At 53.2% G+C, this 24321-nt stretch overlaps 1 protein-coding gene across 1 annotated transcript; it reads right to left on the reverse strand.

The window, feature by feature from the left end:
• Positions 1-619: 619 nt before the first annotated feature.
• Positions 620-24273, reverse strand: Usp35 (ubiquitin specific peptidase 35). The gene is made up of 11 exons (XM_032892958.1): positions 23968-24273; positions 16507-17284; positions 15412-15544; positions 13758-13887; positions 13288-13389; positions 11666-11824; positions 6420-6613; positions 5280-5373; positions 4293-4399; positions 2591-3863; positions 620-1693 (listed from the first exon to the last, which is right to left on the reverse strand). The coding sequence occupies exons 2-11, from the start codon at positions 17177-17179 to the stop codon at positions 1529-1531; spliced, it is 3030 nt and encodes a 1009-aa protein (XP_032748849.1). The 5' UTR covers positions 17180-17284; positions 23968-24273; the 3' UTR covers positions 620-1528.
• Positions 24274-24321: the final 48 nt, after the last annotated feature.

Genomic DNA, 24321 nt, shown 5'->3' on the forward strand with positions numbered 1-24321 from the left:
TTTTAAAGCCCTAGATGTTGACTCTGGAGTGCTGGAGAACTGCCTCCCAGCCTGTCCCAGCCCATACCTTGTCTAGGCAATAACAGGCTCTGTCCCTCTTCTCAGAGGGGAAAAAAAAAAAAGGAAGGTAATTGCTGGTACTGTTTCAAGGCAGTTCAGAATCCTTAGAATCGGGGTTGGGGATTTAGCTCAGTGGTGGAGCGCTTGCATAGCAAGCGCAAGGCCCTGGGTTCGGTCCCCAGCTCCAAAGGGGGAAAAAAAAAAAAAAAAAAACAGAATCCTTAGAATCTGAAAAATCATAGTTGGGTCTCTGCAGTCACTTGGCAAACCAGACTGCTCCAAAGCATCCCCAGCCACACCACACACACACACACACACACACACACACACACACACACACACCTCCTCCTCCTCCTCCTCCTCTCTCTGTGCTGCTCCAGGAGGCTGCCAGCTCCAAGACCTAGTACCAAGCACCTCCATACTACATCTAAGGTCCCCAGGTCAGGGACACATCCTTACCGTACCAATGAGAGGCTCAAGTTACTATCAAGACTGCTTAGGCTCACAGCCCAAAGAGCAGTGGACGCACAGCTCAGGCTGGAAGAAGAGCATCCTACACGGCCTTCAGAGAAGCAAGTTTTATTCCTATTTAAGAACACAGGTTTCTTCTCTTCACTGAGAAGGGGCTATAGTAGTCTCAGGGCACGATGAGGTCGGGTGCATTACACGGTTCATACCTACCCAGCCCTCACACTTCATCAGAGGAGCCAAGCCAGCTAGCTTCCTCAGATGACATGGCTTTCTGATAGACATGTCTCCAGTAAGATAAGGACTGTGTACCTTAACTAGACAGGGGTGCAATGGCAGCATCTTAGGCACTGAGGCAGGCTAGGGAGGGCAGGAGCTCTCCCACGGTGTCACTTGCTTGGGGTAGGGGAGGGGCATGTGCTAAGTCTCTTGTCTCTGATCCTGTGCTATGCTGCCTTCCATTCACATGCCTCAAAAACACACAGCAGGTGCTGACACCCCCCTTAAAGAAACAAGAGGGTGGACATTGGGGACACAGCCTCCTTCTTGTTCCAAAGGCTTGGCTTCCACTGTGCTTTTTCTCCTATTGAGGAAGTGCTGGGTGAAGGAACTAGAAAGAAGTGCTACTGAACACAGGACACCAAGCTGACACCACCCTGGCTCCTAAGCCGACGGCCTTTCCAGGGTTGGCCCCGCAGGGAGGCAAAGCCCAGAGTAGACTCATTCACGATGCTCCCAGTTAGTCAGGACACTTGACTAATAGTTTAATAGGATGAATGCCTATAGCTTTGGGTTTCAGTTTCTCTGTGTACTTCAAGCTACAGACTGACATCCCAAATGGTCCCTCTTCATCCTCCTTGCCCTCAGAAAGACCTGCTTCACCTCGGGTTTGCCTCCACAGCTCTCTAAGACCCCAGGTGGCAGTGTTCGACCTGGGCCCTGAGCCCCACCCGGCCCACTCTGAGGTTGGTTATGATACCCCCACAAGTGGGAGTTCCCATTAGAAGACCAGTCTGTGGAAGTCACCATTGCCACCTGCAGGGTTGCAACCCCCTGGCGAGCCTTCATCCTCATCTTTATCTTCATCGAAGCCTCTACTCCAGTGTGGAGGGGCAGGGAGTGTAGAGATATAAGCTGCCCTGCTCCGTGCCTCCTTCTCCTGTTCCTGGAAACAGAGGACACACAGCAGCTTAGCTTTCAGGTCTCCTACTTACCCAGCACAACACTGCCAACATCTCTGGAACCCCAAGGGCTTGGCCCCACGGAGAAGCAAGCGGGGTGACTTCAGGCCTAAGATTCAAACTCTACCCTTTCCTCCCAATGATAACGCAATTCCTTTGAAGGACTTTTCCATACTCGATAGTGACCAGCCGACTAGTTCCTAGGACTTCAAGAAAACCTCTCCAGGCTTCCTGGCTTCCACTATCCAGATCACGCACTGCCTTTCTTGAAGCATGAGGCCCATCTTCTACCATGAGCAAGTTCTTCCCTGATCAGCCTCTCTCAGACTTCACCAAGCCTGAAAAATGTAGAAGCAGGCCTGGTGCCCCATGCCTCACACTTCTTACACGAACACCATCTCTAGATGCAGGACCCTCAAAGCCCCAGTGTAACCACCCATGGCTGAATATCTTAATACCTTTCTTGACTCTGATAAGGGAGCCTGAGGCAGTGTCAAAGGAAGGAAGGCATCAGGACATGAAGGCCACTGAAGAAGGTGGCCCCTCAGGGAGCCCCAAAAGCATCTCCTGCCCATTCTCTCCCTCTCCCCTCCCCTCCCCTTCCTCTCCCTCTCCCTCCCCCCCACCCCACCCCCCCCCCGCCGCCAGCATCAATTGTACGATTACTCAGTGTCCCTTTCTCTGAGGTTAAGAGGTGTGTCTTACCGGCCATCAACATACCCTACTAAGTGATGAGTGCATGGATAGATTTAAAATTGAGGCAGACTCAAGGAGAACAGATAACTGATGTCGGAGAATGTAGGTGTCTGTGCTAAGCCAACCCCTCACCAGGAGTGGCATCAGGTGCCAGAGGGTCTGCTAGCCCTCAGCAGACAACTCACCTGCAGGTAGAGGACATTGTCTTTGGAAATGGCCTCCATCAGGTCCTTGTGGAGGGTAGGCTCTGCTCGGACTCTAGGAGAACCAGGCTCAGCCTCAGGGGCCTCCTGGGGCCTCTGGCGGTAGAAGAGCACATAGGCAGTGTCCTTAGGGAAAAAGGAGGTGACATTGCTGACAGACTCAAAGGATGAGAACGACACCCGGGTATCATTAAACAGGTACCACTGGTTCTCGGGCTCAGGCCTCTCTGTGGATCCCAGGACAGGAGCTGGCCGAGCAGCACCCTCACGAGCATAGCAGTAATAGTGGCCACTCTCTGAGGACACTCCAGAGTGTACGACCACACTACAGAGGTCATAGGCCTGGCCCTGACCCCCAGCCAGGGGCAGGCGCAGCAGAAGGGGGATGGTGACATCGTCCAGGATCTTGCGCCGCCGCATGGTACGCAGGTCAAAGGAGAAGCGCAGCAGTGTAAGGATGAGGTAGCATGGACCCTGACTCAGCTCCACCACCTTCTCCGCATCCTGCAGGGAGGCACAGGACTCACAGTAGTAGCGGTTCTCAGCTGTCAGCCTCTCAGGAGACAGGAAGTAGTTGACCAAGTCCAGTACAGAGCGGGAGCCCTCAGGGCCACATGCCTGCTCCCTGGGTGGAGTGGCAGCATCCTTGCGGGTCCCTGGTCCCAAGCTGTCCCCTTCCTTCTCCTTGCCGTCCTCGGCTTCCTTCTCCTTTTCATCTTCCTTCTTCTCTTTCTCTTTGTCTTTCTCTTCCCCTTCTTCTTTCTCCTCTTCCCTTGGTCCTTCCTCTTCCCTGTCCTCTGCCACCTCCTTCTCCTTCCCAGCCTGTTCCCTCTCTACCTTCTCCTGCCCACTCTGTCCGCCATTGCCTATGGTGTCCACACCTTCAATGTCCAGCCCAGTGCGAGGAGCGTCCCCTGTGACGCAGTGCTTCCTCTGCCTCTGCGCCCCTGGGGCTCTGGGAGTCAGCGTCAACTCCTGGGCTCGAACATCCCCCGTGGGGAGCATCACAGAGCCAAGGCGGCGGTGGCGACTTCTCTCGGGAGGAGGGAATGCCAAAGAGAGGTCTGTGAAGGCCTCCTCCCTTGAGGAAACATTGAGGCAGTGGAGACAGCATATCCGCGTCACAATCTTGCCTCCAAACATTCTCTCCACAGATGTTGCATTGGAGCTGGGGAGCTCTTCCTGTGGGGATGGCAAGCTGGACTGCTTGAGCTTCTGGCAGATCCTTGTCCCAGTTTTCTCTTCTTCATGAAGCCTAAAACAAGCAGGGAGACCAAGTATACACGCCTACCAGCAGGCCCACCCCCAGCACACGGCCCACCATACTTAAATACAAGAGCCTGGTGAGAATTCCCATCCCTGTACAAAGGGGCACGCTAACATATGTTCACACACGCACCTAGTGCATGCCTACATAAAGATAGGCCTGCAGCTGTGTCATGAAGATTAACATGCTCAGGCAGCAGTGGATACACACGCTCACCCCGACAGCCCCTCCCCAGGCTGCACATGTAGTTCAGTATCTTTGGAGATCAATGGCACACACCTTCCTCTCTGCCTCTCAGAAGAGCAAGGAAGTGTTCCTATTTCCAGAAAGATCAAACCCAGCCCAGAGGGATAAACTATCATCCCAGAAAATGTTCTCAGAACCCACACATCATCCTAACCCACCAGCCCTTCTTACCGATCCAGCAGGTACTTCAGATATTCTGAACAGTCCTGCTGCGTGCCAGGGCTGAACCAGGGTGTCCAGGATGCAGAGAGGAAGTTCTCAGGAGAGATGGGAGGCCTCTAGGACAAGGCAAGTGAAAGGTGTGGGCAGGAGCATCAAATTCTCTCTCTCTCTCTCTCTCTCTCTCTCTCTCTCTCTCTCTCTCACACACACACACACACACACACACACACACACACACACACACAAGCAGCAGCATGCTGAGAGTCTAAGACTCTTCCAAACATGCAGCCTCCTACCCTATAACCTTTCCCTTCCAAACTAGCCCTGACCCACACCCAACCCCACAAGTGCATGCAGCCCATGTGCAGGGCTTCATCACCCAGGTGATAACTCTCTGGAGAGCCCACTCTGCCCTCTGAGGCCATATTCAGTCTCTCCAGGGTTTTGTTCATTATTCTCTCCCTGCCTAAGACAACCCTTCATCCTTGCCAAAATGAGTCCCCAGGTACCGAGCCTCTTCCGTGACACCTTCCCAAAGGTTGCCTCCACTTCCATCGCCGGCAGTTGTCCATGCTACCCTCCCCCATGTGCTGCCAAGTGCCAGCCCATTCTATTTCCCCTTTCAAGCACCAGGTAGAGGCCTTTCCATCTCAGGCTCTACAGAGGACCCCCAACATTCCTGGACACAGGCTTTGGGTTCTGGAAAGACAGAAGCAGTGCTTGTCCACTTCCATCAGAGGTCTGGGTAACCGAGGTGCTCACTATCAGCAGGTGAAGGTGCACTAGTGCACGGGACTGAACTCGGAAAGGAGGCTGGGGCAGCACAACCCACACAGAGGCTTTGGCTGTGAAGTGGTGCTAGCATGCTGGGGCTCAGCAGCTCACTCCACAGCTCGGGAGCTCCGAGCCAGGCGTAGGCAGGTCCTGTACATGAAAGGACTCAGAGCAGGACCTGGCACTACCTGCTCTCCCTGCCCCAGGGCACCCAGCACATACCTGACTGTGCTCCAGGAAGGCAAAGAGCCATTGCAGCTTGGTCATCAAGGGCTGGGAGTTGTTCTCAGTCAAGCGCAGCACACAGTGTCGAAAGCTTCAAATGAAACAGGAGCCCAGGGTGAGCTGAGGCCCCGGGGAGCTGCTATTCCTCTATACCAGGCCACATGGAAGCCTACGGCATTTGCTCAGATGAGGCCAGAGACTGAGGAGCAGATGGTCAACAACTTGGCCTGGTATGGCTGGGGACCTGAGCTCTGTAATGGACTTTGTATGACAACAAATGGGACAGCAAGATGGCCCATGCCATCTCTTCCAGTTCTGACACCCCATGGCTCCAGGACTCAAACAAATCAGCCTTATAAGGTGGGGACACTGGTGTGCCAGAGTCTCTGCGATCATCCAAGGCACTGGCATGCATTGTGTGATAACATCCGAGAATGGCCATCCACTCCCAACCTCAGTCCTCCAACCCATTCCTGTAGCCCCTGCTCAGGACCCTGGCCCCAAGCCACCCTGAAACTTGCCTCAATCCAGGCAGGTTCCATATGAGGACCTCCCTGACACTAGAGGACCCTGCAGGGAGATTGGCCCTCACAGGCGAGCATGACCCTGTGGGGTCAGGATGTCCTCCAGAGACCTGCTGTCCCTGAAGCACACTCCCTTCTCAGTTTCACAGCGCTCCCTCCAGAGCCGCTGCACAGAATGGCAGCACTCTGCCTCCCACGGCAGGTCCCCAGCAAGCTTAAATGGAGAAGACAAGCTGCACAGAGGACCTGTGGCATATCATATGGCCACACAAGCACAAGGGATTGTCCACACCACAGTTTAGCCCTCAGCAGGCAGTGAGGACTGTAGCAGTCTAACACACCTTAGACACCAATGCCCATGTCTACAGCTTAAAGAAAACCAGAACTAGTGCTTCTAGTGACTAGCAAATCACAAGGCACACCAGGAACCGCAGGTGATAGGCACTGTGCTTGCTTAACTGAAGAAGAGGTGTCTGGGGCTAGACCTCAACACCAGCACTAGGTTCAAAGCTTGCATAAGCTACACAGTAAGAAGCAGACTCAAACACTAAGGAAAGCAGGAAGGCAGGTAGAAAGATGAAACAGAGAGGAGGCAGTACAGAACAGCACCTACTCAGAGGCCATGAATAAGGCCTGAAGGACACTGTTCACGTAGCATGTGTTGCCCAAGTTGATCAAACCAATCTTGCCCGTGTCTGACTTGGCCATGAGCCGGGGATAGAAGCCAGCCAGTTCACTCTTCTGTGAGGTCCAGGCATCCTGCCCCAGCAGCTGCTTGATTCGGTCCTCATTGGGAATGTGGAGGTCCTGAAGGGATAGCAGATACCCGTGTCAGCCCTAAAGCCAACTCCTCCTCTAGGAAACCCTCCTGGACTAGAACCCATTCCTCCACTCCCTCCCAAGCACTCAGAAGAGTCCGGAAGAGTCCAGAAAAGGCGTTTGCACAGCCACTGCTTACAACTCACTCAGGGTCTCATTCTCACATGTGGTCCTTCTATGCGATCTCTCAGGTGCCATGTCTGAAGTAGCACAATCCCCATCTCAGAGATGGAAAAACTAGGATTCAGACAGAGCAAAGAACTGTGTAGTCACATAAACAGTAAGTGACAAATGTTTGTTCTGGGCAGAACCACAACGGTTACCTAGCAGCCAGATTTGATGGTATTGATACTTCAGTTCCAGCCCTAACTCTCACCATGTGTGAGTGGTTAGTAGGCCTGTCTGTCTCCATCTGGTGACCTCCCTGGGCCTCAGCTTCTTCAGCTGCCAAGAGAAGATACCCTTTCCTTCCACTGGTCTGGCATCTACGCTGTCAGTTCTGACCCCACTGTCCCTCCCAGTTTGAGGTTACAGAGCCAGCTTTCAGGTAAATCAGACATCCCCTGGCACCAGTCCCAAGATAGTGGTGGGATGGTCTGAGGTGTAGCCAGTCCTCTGTCACTGGCTCACGACTCAGCATGCCTTCCCCTGGCTTTTCTTTGCCACACTGAAGTGGCCTCTGTTTTAATGACATCAGAGACAAACACTTAACCAGAGCACACCACTACAGAGTGGATGTCAAGACATTACCAACGGTTCCTCTAACTCGCGTATCTTTCCTAGGTAAGGCTATCATTGCTGTGATGAACACCAGGAGCAAAAGCAACTTGGGGAAGAAAAGGGTTTCTTTGGCTTACATTTCCACACTGCAGTCCATCATTGAAGAAATCAGGACAGGACAGGAATCTGGAGGCAAAAGCTGATGCAGAGGCCATGGAAGGTTGCTGCTCATGGCTTGTTCTACCTGCTTTCTCTAGACCCCAGGACCTCCAGCCCAAGAGTGTCCCCACACACAGTCACTAAGGAAGCACCCATAGGCTTGCTTGCAACCAGACCTTCTGGAGGCATTTTCTCACTCAAGCTTCCCCTTGTCTGATGACTCCAACTTGAGTCAGACAAACATAAAACTACCCAGCACAACTGACCCCTTGTCAGCCTGACACACAAACACAGCACTGTTAAGCCACAACCTTTCCTTCCTTGTGCATCCCAAGATTACACATTAATATTGACATCACAAATATATTTTCAAACTTAAAGGTTCCACAGCCTTACACATTCAGATACTTTAAAACTTCAGTTTCCTTTTGAAAATCCAAAGTCTCTCGGCTCTGGGTTCCTATAAAATCAAAAACAAGTTAAGTACTTTTCTTACCTCAAGAGGAAAGAGTCAGTTCACAGCCACAATCAAACCAAATCACAACCAAGCTCCAAGCTGAAATAACTCAACATCCACTACTGCGGTCACTCCTGATCGCCTGGGTCCTCGCTAAGGGGCTCAGGTCAACTCTCTGGCTCTGCCCTCTGCCTCACACTTAGTTTGTCTTCTGGGCTCCAGATGGTTCCACTCCATTGAGCTTTTCCTGATGGTCACCCTACGATGCTGACATGTCTAAAATGCTGGGGTCTCCACTCCACTGAGCTGTGCTCTCACCCACGGTGTCTCCTGGGCTCTCTTCCGGGTGCCAGCCTCACCTTCTCTGCATGGCCCCTTCAGTTCTTCAGCTGCTCCTGAGGCTGCACTTTCACCAATGGCCTCTCCTGGCCTCACAGTGCCAAGCCTCAGCTGCTCTCCATGACTCCTTTATGCTGTCACAAGTCCAGCTGGGTGACTCCTACACTACCAAGCTCAGCTGCCAGCACACGGCACAACCTTGGACACTTCTGGGACATGAGTTCTCTGTGTTGACCCTGAGGAAACACTTCCAGGAGATTTCACCTCAGGCTCTTCCTCGTCACTGATAATTTCATAGAATCTTGATTCAAAACAGCAAACATGCAATGGCCCTGACTAACCTCCCTTAAACCTCCCTTCTCACTCAGCCTTCCCTCTGGAATACCACAAGCCAAGCTCCACTGTCCACATTTCCCTCAATGCTCTTTTCTTCCATGTCTTCACAGAGGAGTTCGTTGAGCTCTCAACACTCAATGGCTTTTCTTGCCCAAAGTTTCACAATCCTCACAACAACAACAACAACAACAACAACAACTCTGTCACAGCAATGCCCCACAATCCTGGTACCAATTTCTGTCCTAGATAGGGTTATCATTGCTGTGATGAAACACCAAAGCAAGTTGGGGAGGAAAAGGCATATTTGGCTTACACTTCATACATCATAGTCCATCACTGAAGGAAGTCAGGGCAGGAACCTGATACAGGTGCTGATGCAGGAGCTGATGCAGAGGCCATGGAGGGCTGCCTACTGGCCTGCTCCCCATGGCTGCCCAGAGACACCAGCCACTACCCACAATAGACTAGGCTCTCCCCACACCAGTCCCTAATTAAGGTACTATCCTACAGTTTTGCCTACAGCCAGATCTTCTGAAGACATTTTCTCAATTAAGGTTCCCTCCTGTCCGATGGCTTTAGCTTGTGTCAAGTTGACATAAAACTACCAGGACAGCGTCCTTCCAGCTCCTGACCACAAACCCTACATCACTCAAAGGCATCAGAGTTTCATACTGGCTTAGTGCTTTGAGCCCGACTCCAACACACACACACACACACACACACACACACACACACACACACACACACACACACACACACACACACACACACACACACACACACACACACACACACACACACACACACACACACACACACACACACACACACACACACACACACACACACACACACACACACAGGCTACTGAAGACGCCTTGACCACGCTGCCTTAACGTTCCTGCTGGCTCCTTTCTCAGGATCATTTATCACATGTCAGTCATCTCTCACAGATGAACATAAAATCTGCCTGTCATCCCAGCCACTCAGGTAGTTGCTGAAGGAAGACTGCAAGTTCAAGACCAGCCTACTGGACAAAGCAGAGTGACTCTGCCTGCATTTGGGTCTTTCTGATGTCCCCTGCACACCACAGAGATATTACCACCAAACCCTTTCAGCTTTCTGAAGTATCCTCCTCCGCCAGACACTAACGGTCAAGGTCAAACTCCTGTTCTCTACTCTACCAGGCTTTCCAGAAAGCTCCTTACCACGCCTCACCTGCTGTACAATACACTGGGGAGGGGTTCTACCTATGTGGCCACAGGGAAGCCCTCATCCTTGCTTGGTAAAGGCTTCCCATGTGAGGCCTAGTGGGGGGAGGCATGCCCACATCCTGGAAGCAGGTGATCCCCTGTGCTGTGTTAGCATAGACACATTTCCTGAGTGAGCTCTGGAGCCTGAGTTGGTCACTGGGACCTTTGGAGGAGTACATACAGCCCTCACCTCTCCTGGGAAGGAACTTTTACAGCAGAAGTTTCTAGATTAACTCATCTGCAATACACGCTTATCTTTATGGCCTGCTCTGTGTCTCCCAGACAACCCTTGGGTATTATGAGTTTATAGATACTTTTAAAATCAACGCTGTGCTTGAGAGCAGCATTCCACAACCAACTGGTCTGAATGCCAACCTCCAAACCAGCTGGTGGTTACAAAGTCCTTTTTCCTAAAGTCTACTTCAAGCTAGAAAAAATGTCCCAGTTCTATTTTGGCCCCCCATGTATATTTTTTCTAAGACACATTTTTATTAACACCGAAACCTTTTTGTTGGCTTTCAGGGGGCTTCATAGTTCCACTCCATAGTGACGATTACTCATGGCTTGTTCAAGCCCCTTTGTATTTGAGGCTGGCCATGTTACTGATCCTCCTGGTAACCTGCACCCAAGTCATCATCCCCTGACCCTCCCCCATCACCATTTGGGAACTTGGTTTTCTTCCTTTGGGGACCCCTGGAGATTCCTCCTCAATCTTGCAAAATCAACTCTGTACTTTAAAAGATGTCTGCTGTGGGACTGGAGAGATGACTCACCAGGTAAGAGCACTGGCTGCTCTTGCAAAAGTGAGTTCAGTTCCTGCATGCCCAGCAGGACCACTGTCCCAACCACTGTCACCCAGTTCCAGAGGACCTGATGCCCTCTTCTAGCCTCTTCGTACATGCGTGCATGCATGCATGCATGCGTGCAGACAGACAGACAGACACACACACAGACACACACACACACACACACACATACACACACACACACTTAAAAGTAAATCCTTTTTAAAAAGATGTCTGCTACGTCTCAACATGCAAGCCCAGAGGTTTTGTAGAGACATGTTGGAGGATCAGATCTGCTGTGCTGTGGGAGTGAACATCAGTTAAAGACTGTGAAAGGTACCCTCACTCCTACATGGATCCTCCTCAGTGTCAGTGGTCCTTAGAGCACACTTCCTGTAAGCAGATCTATCACCCCAAAGGCTCCTCCAGGAAGGCGGCTTGGCTTCCTTTGTGCCTGGGTCTCCACATCCAGCTCGGCTGAGAGCAGGACACCAAACTAGTCCTATGAGCCCGGCACCACTCCTGCTCGGGGCTGTTCAGGACACGCGGTGGCAACACGTGACCGAGTGCTGGTACTGCACGAGCCACCAAGAGGCCCTGCTGGGGAAGGAAGTGAGGGGACACCACAGCAGGGAAGAAGGCTCACTCAAGGCAATCCTTGAGAGCCTAGACACCTTATTGAACATTGAGTAGGTCCTGTGACCCATTACCCCATATGCTAACTAAAATTTAAAAAAAAAGAAAATTCAAATAAAATAAAGCAGGTGCTATGGGTCAGGTGGAGGAAGGGGTTTACAGAGGCCCAGAGCACACTGGAGAAACGAGGACCCTGGGGGAGGCATGGCGACCTCCAGTAATTGATGCACACAAAGGCCCCAGAGAGGAGACAGGATACAGCTCAGCTCCAGACGATGGAGGCTGCTACCAAGCCATGGTACGACCTCAAAGAAGACACGAACTGGCACCTATGCCAAAGAGTCTGTGCGCTCACCTTGATGGCTTCCATGACAGGTTCATACAGGTCTGGGAAGCCTGGGAACCGAAACACCATGCAGTGCACCAGCTCTGCCAGCTGCTCCAGGCAGCTGGTCCCAGAGTTTGAGTCCTCCTTAACCAGAGCGGCCACCATGGGAGGAATGTGAGGGAGAAGCTGCAAGAAAAGAGGTGGTTACCTCGAGTGTCAGGCTACCTAACTGAAGCTTGGAGCTGAGAGTGGGGGCCTCTGACGACTGAAGGTACCCAGAGCCAGTGGCCCTCCCCTGGGTGGAGCTGAGTCACACGACAAGCGATTTTCCTTACAAGATGTATGATCTATGACTCTCTGCCTCAGTTTCTTTATCTGAAAAGCAAGATAAATAATTCCTCCCTCATGGCTAAGGGAAGGCCAGTTGTCCAGCTTTACCCCCTGCCTTCAGACCTGAAGGCCTGAGCAGCCATGGGCTTCTCTACCTAGTAGCAGATGCTCAGGCTATACCAGTCATCTGGGTGAGCCCAGCACCATGAACACCTACCCTCTGTTACATAGCTCAGGGAGGGGCTGGTCATGCTGGAGGCAGAACACTGGGCCTTGTACATGCCTAACGCTGAGACCCTTTAATACAAGGGTTACTCATGGTGTGGTGACCACCAACCCCAACCATTAAATTACTTTCCTTGCTATGTCACGACTTTAGTTGTGCTACTGTTATATAAAGCGTAATATAAATATCTCGTGTTCTCACAAGGGCCTTGGGTGACCTCTGTAAATGGGTTGTACAATTCCCGGCAAAGGGGCTGAGAGCCACAGGTTGAGAACCACTGCCTTGGGGCATTGTATCATAATGGACAGTTGGGCTACAGGAACATGAGAAGGGAAGGAAGAAGCCTGTGTTTATATATGGCAGGCTCTATACACGTCTCAGCTCATCTGTTCCCCTCCGACCATCCTTGGGGTTTACCCCATTCCAGAGTAAGGTCACCACCGTGACTCTTGGTCCCCATCTCGGCTTCTGATCTTTTCTCATTGCAACAAACTAGAAAACACAAAATTACTGCCTTGCCCAGGGGCTATGAAAATTAAAGCTCCAACATGTGGGTTTCAGCCGGGGAGAGGAGTCCTCCTTGAGGACAACAGAGGAGCCTGAGCTAGAGGCCAGGCCAATAAGTGCTGGTGACAACAAAGAGAGAGTCAGTGGTGTGGTCAGACCAACATGGCTGGAACCTTCCCTGTCCACCTATATGGGGCCAGTGACTTGCTCACCCAGTATCTGGGACCAGTGATTGCTCACCCAGTATCTGGGGCCAGTGATTGCTCACCCAGTATCTGGGGCCAGAGACTTGCTCACAGTCTCCCCACTGCATTTATCTGAAGAAGGCAGGCCACTCTGGGAGCCGGGCGAGTATTTGCACTGTTCTTATCATTAGTCACTAGCCCTAACACCTGACACACACCTGACCCTGAAGAACTGTAGCTGTCACCTACCCAGGCTCCGTCACTCTACAGTGTGCACATGGGAGTCACACGTCCTCCTGTGCTATGATCCAGAGTTTTGCTTCAACAGCCCCAACTCCCCAGCGCCCAGCCAAAGAACCGCACTAGGTGTCGCCGGCCAGAGAGAGCAGCAGGGCCCTTACCAGGTGGAAAGCCTCGTGGGAATGCTGGAAGGTCAGCAGCATGTACTTGAGGACACAGAGGGCACCTCCCCGCACGATGGGGTACAGCAGCTTAGAGAAGACCTGAAAAGGAGTTCACGTCAGGGGTCCCCCGACCTGAGCGACCCAGGACCGAGTGTGACCACGGTGGACCCTGAAAGAGTGGAAACGGCTGGCCAACAATGGGAGCAAGAACACGGGTGCGTGTCGGAGCTGGATGGAGCAATAGACGTGGAACCGGCAGCCAGAGGTTGGTGAACAATGGTGGGCAGTGGAATGAGTGGTCAGAGTAATGGAGCTGGAATCCGAGGCCCAGAGAGGGGCAGTGAATTAACCCTGTCACACAGTGAGCTTGATTGGGACCCCAGTACCTTGCATCCCACACCTGCACTGCTCCCAGAAGAGAGCAGTAGGAAAGGCCACATGCCCAGGCTCGGACAAGGGCCACAAACCTTCTCAATTTTGGCGAGCGAAACCTCGATCAAGATGCTGAACTTCTTAACGGCAGCCAGGCCCTTCAGCAGGGCAATGATCCACTTGTCAATGTTCTTCCCCAGGGGCCAGGACACCCAGTTGATCATCCTGGTGAGGGGAGTGACAGTGACACAGGGACAAGGGAGGCCCAGAACCGGAGTAAGGGCAGCAGTAAGGCTCACACCGGCACACCTGGGTCTGTGGGAGCATTCCTGGAAATACAGCAGAGCCCCGCAGACACCCAGCAGAAATGGCTCGCCATCCTCCAGCCCTCTCACCCACTGTTCCTCATTACAGGGGAGAAAGGGGGTTCCAGGCAAGGAGCTGCACCTGAGGACTGAGAACTCGGGCTTCACCAAGCCCCACTGAGGACCAGGGCAAACCACTTCTCTCTGAGCCTGGACTTCATCTGCAAATGGAGACAATGCCCCTCTCCCGAGAACTATCGCATTAAGACAGGTCAGCACCTAAACCCTACAGGATCCTCCTACCCCAGGCTGCCTTGGGATGAGCATGGGGCTGAGATGCAATAAGTGCTCAGGAGAACAGCACCACTCCTTAGACTACCAGACAAACCAGGCTGCAGTGGGGAAGAACAAGGGCACTAATGAAAGCTCCCCAGGCTTCACAGCGGCTCACCCTTACCTAGTCCTCAACACTTTCTTTGATGGGCCCAGTGATGACCACTTTAGAGCTGAGAAAACTGAAATAAAGTCACACAGGTGAGAAGCATGGGGCCAGATTGGCTCTTGGGAGACACAACTCTCCCGCCTACACTCTCACCCACTAAGACAAGGAACCCAGAAGGCCCTATGTAGATGGTGTTCTATGCATGAGTACAGGAAGAAGGGCGGAGGGAGGCATGCAGATAGATGGGGTCTGCACAGGCAAAGGCCTGTGGGGAAGAGTGTGGGTGGCATAGTCAGGAGTCACAGGCAGGCAGGCGAAGCTGGTTCACAGGTGACAACATTCAAATGAGGGAATGTACACAGACCCAGTGAGTTAAAAAGCACCCAAACTCTTGTTTATGACCTTTCACAGACTCATAAATCACACCAAAAACTACTGTCACTTTGTGCACGCACCTGTGTGTGTGTGTGTGTGTGTGTGTGTGCGCGTGCGTGTGCGCGCGTACCCGTGCACGTGTCTTCACACACCTGCAGAATGGCGTCCACTGGACAGGCAATGGTCCACCCCATTACTACTCTGCATCCTGATGCCTTTTGTAAGGGTCTGCCCACCGAGCTTGAGCTGACCTAGTGAGCTCCAAGGATTTGCCCATCTCAGCCTCAACACTAAAGTCACTTGTACACACGGCCATGCCAGATGGTGGGTGTCTGAACTCAGGTTCCCAGGGGCAAGCACTCACAGCCACTGAGCCTTCTCCTCTACCCCTAAGTTTTACTTTCTCATACTACCATCCACGTTCACTTTTATAGAGGAGGAAACTGAGAATTCGCTCGTGTTTCTAGGGTCACAGCTAGTACCTAGTCGGACGGTATGACTGCAACAGGATCTGGTGTTACTTATATCCATCCCAAGGTCAAGCAGGGTGGGGCTGTAGACCTCACAGCAAAAACCACGGATAGCCCGGACAGCCCGCATCCCCACCTGCTGACCCTCGGCACCCACCTGCTAATGGCAGTCAGCATCTGGGAGTCTGTCACGCTGTCGTCATTGCTAAGGTTCCGGACCACACCATCCATGAGCTCCAATGGGAGGTGCTGGACCACACTGGCCAAGGCGCTGGACGGTGGCTCCTCCTCTGGAATGGGCTAGATTGAGCTCTCATGTACTACTACGTAGGCTAGGCTAGCCTCTGTAAATAGCCCGTGGGGCCACATCCTCTCCCCTCACAGCGTCAAAGTCTGATTCCACTGTAACACATCCATTCAACAAGCCTTCCCTAGCTAACTCTGACACCAAGAGGAAGCACTAAGGCCCAACTGCACATGTAAACAGAAACCCTTCGGAAGAGTGCATGCTGGAGCTGGCCGTGGGAGGAAAGGTCCTGCCAGCTGCAGCCGCACAAAGGTTGAGATGTAAGAAAGTGCATTTAATACCGAACCCGTATGCAAGAGTATAGAAGACAGGCCCTGGTACACTGGTGGGCCTTGGCTCTTCCCTCCTTTGCCCTGTACAGTCCTACCGTCAGGAAAGGATCAGATCTCAGCTCAGTCATCCACACTGATGTGGCAACTGGATATCAAGATTCAGAGTTCGGGAGCTGGAGAAATGGCTCAGTGGTTAAAAATAAAAACGTGCTGTTCTTGTAGAGGGCAGAGTTCTGTTCCCAGCATCACAGCATGGTAGCTCACAACTGTCCTTACCTCCACAGTTCAAAGATCCTCGCCTTATTCTGACCTCGGTGGGCACCAAGCACACACACACACACAGCGCACAAACATACACACAGACAGAATATTCACATACATAAAGTAAAGATAAATCTTCTTTTAATGATAGATTCCGAGTTTAGGAATCGCCCGCTGCCAGGTACTAATCACCCCAGATCAAGCCTACCTGACCCAAAGGCCCCACCCACCATTCTGCTCTCCCAGACTGATAGTATCCTCCAGCCCATGTGAAATGCCCCCTGCATTTCCAGCCCCACCACAGGATGACACCCGCATTAAACACCCAAGTTACATTTTATCACTAAAAATGAGCATCGCACTCTATCGCGTGCGCACCGAGTTCCCGCCCCAACCCGGGCAGCACACCCACCTGTGCAGGAGATGACCGCGAACAGCTCCTTGAGGCAGGGCAGGATGGCTGCGGGCTGCGCGCGCCAGAGCTGCGCCAGGAGCCCGCTCACCTGCTGGGCCTGCTCCAGGAACTCCACCGCGCCCTCTTCGCCCTCGGCTGGGCAGCGGAAGCGGCCTAGGCAGCGCACCAGCTGCTGGCAGAAGAGCAGGCGGTGCGCGCCGTCGGGTACGCAGCGCGGGTGGCGCGCCAGCAGCCGGGCGACCTGCGCGCAGGCGGCGGGGCCCGGGCGCTCGCACACGGTGCGCAGCACCTCGCGCCGCAGCAGCGCGAACACCTCGTCGGCCGCGGGCCCGTCGGGCAGCAGCTGCAGTCCTAGCTGCACGCAGGCCAGCGCGCGCGCACCTGGGGGCCCCGCACCACCCTGCAGCAGGCGCAAAACGCGGCGCGCGCTGAAGAACTCGGCGAAGACGTCGGGATGGTGGCGGCCCGCCACGTGCAGCAGCTGGCAGCCCACGCGGCGCGGCAGCTCGTCCGTGCCACCCACGTAGAGGCGCGCGCCCAGGGCCAGCAGCGCCAGGCACTGCTCCCGCTCCAAGGGCTGCCGTGCAGCCTCCAGCACGCGCCGCACCAGCCCTTGCTTCACACTCGCAGGGTAGGACGAAGTCACCACGGCCTCCAGGATCTTGTCCATGATGGCCGCACGCGGCTAGAGGCAGGGAATAGGGCCACGCTCTGATCCACAACCCGGCCCAGATCCCTGGGTGCTGACACTGTAGAAGAGCCTCAGTTTTCTTGCCTGTAAAATGGAACACCATTATCTTTATCACAAAGATGTAGAACTGAGTGGCACCTGCCCAGCTCTGGCTGCTGGACGCCTTCTTCTCACCTCTCTGATGACCACAGACACTCTGAAATAGGTGAGAGCTAGCTCTATGAGCCACGGTAAGTAGTCTGGGTAAGTCACACCCAGTACCCTTTCATCAGATCACTCGGGCCACTTTGCAAAGTCCTTTTGGTGAATGCTGTGCCATTCACCTGATTGATCCTTTCTCTAAGCCTCTGCCACTACCAGTCCCAGGCAAACTTCTTTTCCTAAAAGCCTAAAACACCTGTCCTAAGTGAGCCCACTCCTAGGACAAGAGAGGGAGCAGGGGTGGGGAGTATAACTTGCACACAAATGTACATAGCTTTGTGATGGATGTGTCTTAGGTTTCTATTCCTGCATAAAACATCATGACCAAGAAGCAAGTTGGGGAGGAAAGTGTTTATTCAGCTTACACTTCCACATTGCTATTCATCACCGAAGGAAGTCAGGACAGAAACTCACACAGGGCAGGAACTTGGAGGCAGGAACTAATGCAGAGGCCATGCAGGGATGTTGCTTACTGACTTGTTTCCCCTGGCTTGCTCAGCTTGCCTTCTTATAGAACCCAGGACCACCAGCCCAGGGGTAGCACCACTCGCAATGGACCCTCCTACTTTGATCGCCAATTGAGAAAATGCCTTACAACTGGATCTCATGGCAGCATTTCCTCAAGGGAGGCTCCTTTCTCTGTGATAACTCCAGCTTGTGTCAAGTTGACACACAAAACCAACCACTACAGATGATATTATCAATTCGATTGGATCTAGAATCACCTGCGAGACACGATTCTGGGCACACCAGTGAGGGATTTCTGTCTCTGGACATCTGTGGGGGATTTTCTTGATTGGTGTGAAACGGGAAGGCCCGCCCACCATTCTATGTGTGGGGATGTCAGCTGTAGAAGGAGCAAGTGACCTAAGCACAGGTATTCATGTTCTCATCCTGTGTGTGCCGCAATCAACTGCTTCAAGGTTCTGCTGCCTTGACTGTCCCACGCTGACGGGTTAGACCTCAGACCCGAGCCACAACAAACCCTTTCTCCCTTGGGCCACTTTTGTATTTTACTGCAGCAACTGGAAAATACTAGGATCCGACTTCTCCCCTGTCGAAGTTGCCATCACTTAATGCTAGGGTCACCCCAGTGCTCTTCACAGACGCTCCCTCCCAGCCTCCCTCCACAGCCCTTCATCCCCAGCGCCCAGCCTTCTTCTCCAGCCTTGGCTCTTGCTCCCAGTCCACTGTGTTCCCTCTGCTGCAGGCATGCCCGCCCCCCTTGCTGGCTGTGGTCTGAATGAGAATGGCCTCCTTAGGCTCACATTTGAATCCTTGGCCCCCACGGAAAGAACAACTGAGGAAGTATTAGGAGGTGTGGTCTCCTAGTTAGGTAGAATTGGGGGACGGTGTCATTGGGGGTGGGCTTTGAGGTTCCAAAAGTTAGCCTTCTCTGCCTCCTGCTTGCTGAACAGAATGTGAGCTCTCGGCTCTTCCCGACAGAATCCCTTTGCTCACCCACCATGGACTCGAACCCTCTGAAACCAGGAGCCTAAATGAACTGCTTGCTTTCCTGAGTGGCCCTAGTCATGGTGTCTTATCACAGCAACAGAGAAGTAATGAGGACACTTGGTTGGCACTTAAAGAATGCCTCACCTCCCCTCCCTATCTGCTGCAGACCGAGTTACACACCTGGAACACCCTGCCCGGCTCCTCTACTGCACTTACTGCTACTTGGCTCACGTCGGCCTCCCCACCACACTAAGTATGGTACCTGAAGTTGAGTTTTGTTCATTGGCCTCCCCAGCACCTAGCACATGGCCCAGCACACAGTAGGCCTATGTTGGGTGAGGTCATCACTGCCCTGGCCCAGCACACAGTAGGTCTATGTTGTGTGAGGTCATCACTGCCCTGGCCCAGCACACAGTAGGTCTATGTTGGGTGAGGTCATCACTGCCCTGGCCCGGCACACGGTAAGCATGTGTTGGGTAAGGTCGGTACTGTCCTGTGGTATAAGCACCCTCCACATGGGTTGTTCTCTGGAAACTTCCACACTGACCCATTCTGACTCAAGTCTCAGGCTGGTTTTCACAGGGACAGTTGGCTCACTTCTTTATCCAGCTCCCACCTAAGAGAAGGCAGGGCTATTTCTTGGCTTCTCTGCATAAGCCCACTCTAGGCAAAACCCAACATATAGGAATGCTTCATTTACAGAGCCCACGTCAACACTTACAGCTGGGAGAAGACAGCCAGACATTTCTGGACACTAGGCCAAAAAATTCGTTTCAGAATCTGAGCTGTTCTGGAACCAACTACACATCAGCCTCTATGGAGATGCATACTTTTGTGTCCTACCTCTGGACACAATGGGACTGTGACCTCCCATTACTGCAAATATTCCCGTCAGGAACCCCGTTGTTTAAAAATCCATCTCATGGGGTTGGGGATTTAGCTCAGTGGTAGAGCGCTTGCCTAGCAAGCGCAAGGCCCTGGGTTTGGTCCCCAGCTCCGCAAAAAAAGAAAAAAAAAATCCATCTCGTGGTACAAGCTCCCTGGAGACGGAGACCAAGCTACTTCTCAGTGGCTGGCATTCCCCGCACCCGTGTTAGAATCTTGGGCGTGATTGGAGGCTATACCACAGCTCAGACCAGGTCCCCCAAAGGGTAGCCTGGTTGCCTTAGACTTTGACACAGCACTCTTAGCACCTCACTGTGGGGCTTCATTTATTTGGTAGGGCTAGCATTGAGCCTACAGCCTCGGGCAGCCTACAGGAGCACTCTAAGCTGTAAGCCTGGCCTCAGCCACACCCCAGCCTAGCTCTAAAACGCTGCTTAGCTGCTCTTTACCTTCTGCTGTTGTTTGAACTCTAAGTTTGAGTTGCTTGATATTTTGCTGTTTTGAGATAGGGTCTCTTGTGACTTGGGTTGGCCTAAAACTCACTAAATACCTGTGATTGCTTGGTCTTGAACTCCTGATCCTCCTGCTTCCACCTCTCAAGTGCTCCTAAATTACAGACATCAATGACCATGTCTGGCTTCTGGATTTGTTTGTTTGTTTGTTTGTTTGTTTGTTTGTCTGTTTTTACCTGGGGGTTACTCTGCCACGCAGGTGAGCCTGAGTCTCTCTGTGTCCTCTCTCAGCTTCCTTAGTGCTGTGATTATAGGTGTGACCCAGCAGAGCTGGCTTCCTTCATTCTCTGTAGATAATTATTTCATCTTAGAAAAAAAAAAGTCAAATGCCCAGAATCCCCTCAAGTGGCCACGGGAGGGTGGTAGACAATGCTCCACTTTTACTCTGAAAGAGTAAAGAGGTTTACCTGGGATGCATTCTGGTTACCTAAAAGATCTCAGCTCCATAAAACTCCACTGGTTTGAATGAGCTAGGAAAGGAACAAGAAGCATTTAGCATGGTTCTAAGACGTGAGGAACACCAACTCCCATTGCCTTGGAAGCCAAGTCCTGGGTCCTCAAAGAAGTGCCAGCCTGGAGGTAGAGACAGAGGTGCTTATAGAGAGCACCAGGCAGCGCGAAAGGTGATCCCTGTGGACATTTAAAGACTAGTCTCAAGGCTGGAGGTGTGGCTCAGGAATAGAACCTAGTGTGTAGAATGCACCACAAAAAGAATTAGCAAGAAGTAAAATGCCCCACCTCCCATGTCAGCCTCGGCCCTCTTTCTTAGGCAGGACCTAGGACAAAGCAGTTGCTGTCATCAACCTCATCTGCCTGGTGGACTAGTGGGTGGGTCATGCCTTTTAACCCAGGCTGCCAAGGAAGCCCAGCATTCGTGCCACTAAGAAGAAACCTTAATCAATGAGATTCTGGCATGATGCGGAGGGCCAGGGCACAGGACAAGCACAAATGGAATTCTGGAGCCAGGGAAGGTTCTAGAAGACCAGTTTTAGAACTCAAAGTAGAAACAGAGACCTGCACTGTGCGACCTTGGGTGAAGCATATGCACTGGCTGCTTTTCTCGTTCTGAAAATGGGGATAAATGGCGTTTTGATCAAAGCACAGAAACGGAATGACCAAACACCTGCAAGGCCCTGCCTTTGTGCCTGACAGGACATCAGGGGGGCTGCACCTGGCAGCTGGAAGCCCAGTCCATCAGTACCACCCGAAGGTCCAGTCGCAGAAGCCAGCCTGCCTCAGTCTCAGCCCTCTTGCACAAGCCCTGCTACCTGCCAGAACGCCTACGCAAGCAGTCAGGTCAGCTGTCGCTATGGTTACCAGTAAAGCCACTCCGAGACATCCTGGATGCATTCATGCAAAAGAGCTTCTTCAGAGGTTTCTACTTCACCTGACTCCAATCGCAGGCCAGAGAAGGAGGGCAGGAGTAGGGAAGAGGGGAGACATATTTCCAGGGCACAGCAGAATCAGCCGGCACTCTTCCCTCCCAGAAGAAGCTGTAGGCCACCAGCCCTCCGCAGGAGAAGCTGGGTTACCCAGCAGGGATGGCTTGTCTACACGGGCTTTGAATCCAGCCAGCTGCTCCATACCAAGTGGAGCAGACCTCCTCCCTCCTCAGAGCCCACGTCCAGAGCTTCCGCTCAGAAACCACCAGCTCGCCTGGGGCTAAAGCCTCCTAGCATCTCAGCCTTCCCACAGGAAAATGGGAGCTGTTCTGGGCCTGCCACTCCTAAGACTCAGTCATCTGTCAAGGAGGGAACACACCAGTGCTGTGAGGGGAAGTAGGCAAGCACACTGCTGACAGCTGCCCCTGGGAATTTCAGTTCAACTCTTTCTCTCGACTGCCCGGCTCCAGCCTCACCCGACATCAGCTCCTCCTTCCTTCTTGCTTGGACAAGGACAGTAGTCTCCTAAACCTCACTCTCTCATGTGATCCATCCCCTGGGCACAAGGCCTAGAGGACAGCAGTCCAGGCCAGTGCATTGAGCTGGACACCACCTCCATGGTGGCCTTGGTGATCGGAGGAAGAGACTCCTTCAACTCTCAGCCTCTGAAACCCAAATGAAAGATGACTGGTCGCTTACCTCTTGGCCTTTCCCCAGCATGGCTGAGGCCCTTGCCCAAGCCCTAAGCTTGTCCCCTCAGCCTGCCAACCTGGGTGTCCAGGCATACTCTGCATGTGTGCTCCAGGGAACCGGGGAGAGGGAACACCCCTCCCAGAAGGCCCTGAGCCTTCATCTGTCCCTCATGGATAACCCTTGGTATTTCAGCTGTGTGGTGACAGTTTCACCACCCAGGGCGGGGGCAGGGATGAGCTTGACCTCCACCACCTCCTCAGCCTCTCCCCCAACTCCCTCAGCGACACCATCAGATTAACATCATTTATGAAAACTGGCTACGCAGATCCTCAAGGCCACTAACCCCCTCAGACAAAGCCCATACTACGAAAGCTTGCCACTGGGGCTGTCTATGGGACGGCACATTGATATTGGACGTAGATGGGAATTCGAGAAGGGCTTGGGTTTTGTTGTGTTATTTTCCTGCTGTCCTCTGTATGGGAAAGGGCTTGCCTCTTCTCTCCCGGCTAATTCTGACTCATCCTGCAATGCCCAGACCTCCACAGAGCGAGTCTCTGAGCTCTGGCTCCCACAGCACCTTGGCTCCTTCATCCTCTGCAGTCTAACTTGCTCCAGCTCTCTCTCTCTCCAACCTGGCTAGGGTCTGACTCTGTAGGAAGTAGGTCCAATCCTGTTTTGTACCGTGCCCAGGATGGTGGTGTGCCCAGGGGGCAGAGGTGGCCGTGAAGGTGTGCCTAGATATTGATGAGAGACATGTGGTAGCAAAATGAGATAAAATCAAGGATGTGACCAGAAAAGTAGTTTCCAGAGGCAGGGTTAACCTTGAGTCCAGTCCCTGCCCCTCCTCAGCCTGGGAAGGGATTCATCTGCTCTTCTCTCGGGCTCTCACATTCATGCCCCCGCCAGGGTTCCCTCGGGTCTCTGAGCAGCAGAATGCGGTTTAACTTGGTGTCTTACCAAGGTAACCCTACGATGGCACCCTTCCCTCTAGGAGGCCTCGACTGGCCCCAAACTGGGTCCTGGAAAGAAAAGAGTGAGGGTTTTGCTAGTGACAGGCAAGAGCCCTGTTACTGAAGAGGAAAAAGGAAGATGACAGGAACATTGTTTCCCCCTCTGGGATTGGCCACACTCCCCCTAGCCTACAGAACCACCGCTCACTAACCTCTGCTGACCCAGCCCCCACTGCCAGCCCCAGACTTCCTGTGAGGGAGGACAGGGGCTTAAGCATCAGACCCCAGGACGCCTAGATGACCAGACTGCCTCTGGAATCTCAGTGTGCCCTTCCTTACACCCGTCACAGCACCCCTGCTCAGCCCAGACTAGGGGTTCTCTGCAAAAGATTACCAGGTTTCATGGTACTAGGTGTGTATGCGCTCAGGACTGAGGGGGACGGGAGCTGGACCACCTCTCAGTTGATGAAGGAGATGGTTAAAGCTCAGAGAGGGGCAGTTAGTAGCCCAAGGTCACACACAGCAAGGCCCAGAAGCACTTAATCTCCCACCTCCCAATCTCGTGCTCTCAAGAGTCCTGAAGAGAAGTATGGGGCACTGAAATGTCAGGGTGCAGACACTGCCCCCCTCCCTGACACGAGCGCTCACACCCACAACCCCCTTACCTCCTAGACTTCAAAGGGCCTTACCTTAGAACCCACTCCTGGGCGGGGCGCTTGGGCCAGGCTAGACTAGGCTGGGCCAGGCTAGGTCAGGGCGGATCCTCCGCTCCCCTACCGGGGGGTCCCAGACCGCAGGGATGCTGCTGCTACAGTGATGTCCAACTCCACCCACCCCGCTCCGCACAACCCTAGATGGACCTGGGCAGTGCAACTCTGCTGCGCGGACTCATGGCTGCGGGACGGAGCTGGGGGAGGGATGAGGTGCGGGGAAACGGGGCGGAGCCAGAGCGGGGGCTACCCTGAGAGCTCCCAGTCGGGCCGCGTCCCCTTTAAGGCCAGCTGACCGGAGTGCCGGCAAGGGCGGGCCAGTAGTGGGCTGGC

This window comes from Rattus rattus, chromosome 2 (assembly GCF_011064425.1).
Source record: "Rattus rattus isolate New Zealand chromosome 2, Rrattus_CSIRO_v1, whole genome shotgun sequence".
Taxonomy (NCBI): domain Eukaryota; kingdom Metazoa; phylum Chordata; class Mammalia; order Rodentia; family Muridae; genus Rattus; species Rattus rattus.

Excerpts from the sequence above, each read along its gene's own strand:
- Usp35 (XM_032892958.1), bottom strand. The coding sequence starts at position 17,179 with ATGGACAAGATCCTGGAGGCCGTGGTGACTTCGTCCTACCCTGCGAGT. Across the intron at positions 6,614-11,665 it reads CTGTCATGGAAGCCATCAAG|GACCTCCACATTCCCAATGA; the intron begins GTGAGCGCACAG and ends CTATCCCTTCAG. Across the intron at positions 5,374-6,419 it reads GCCTTATTCATGGCCTCTGA|CTTTCGACACTGTGTGCTGC; the intron begins GTAGGTGCTGTT and ends TTTCATTTGAAG.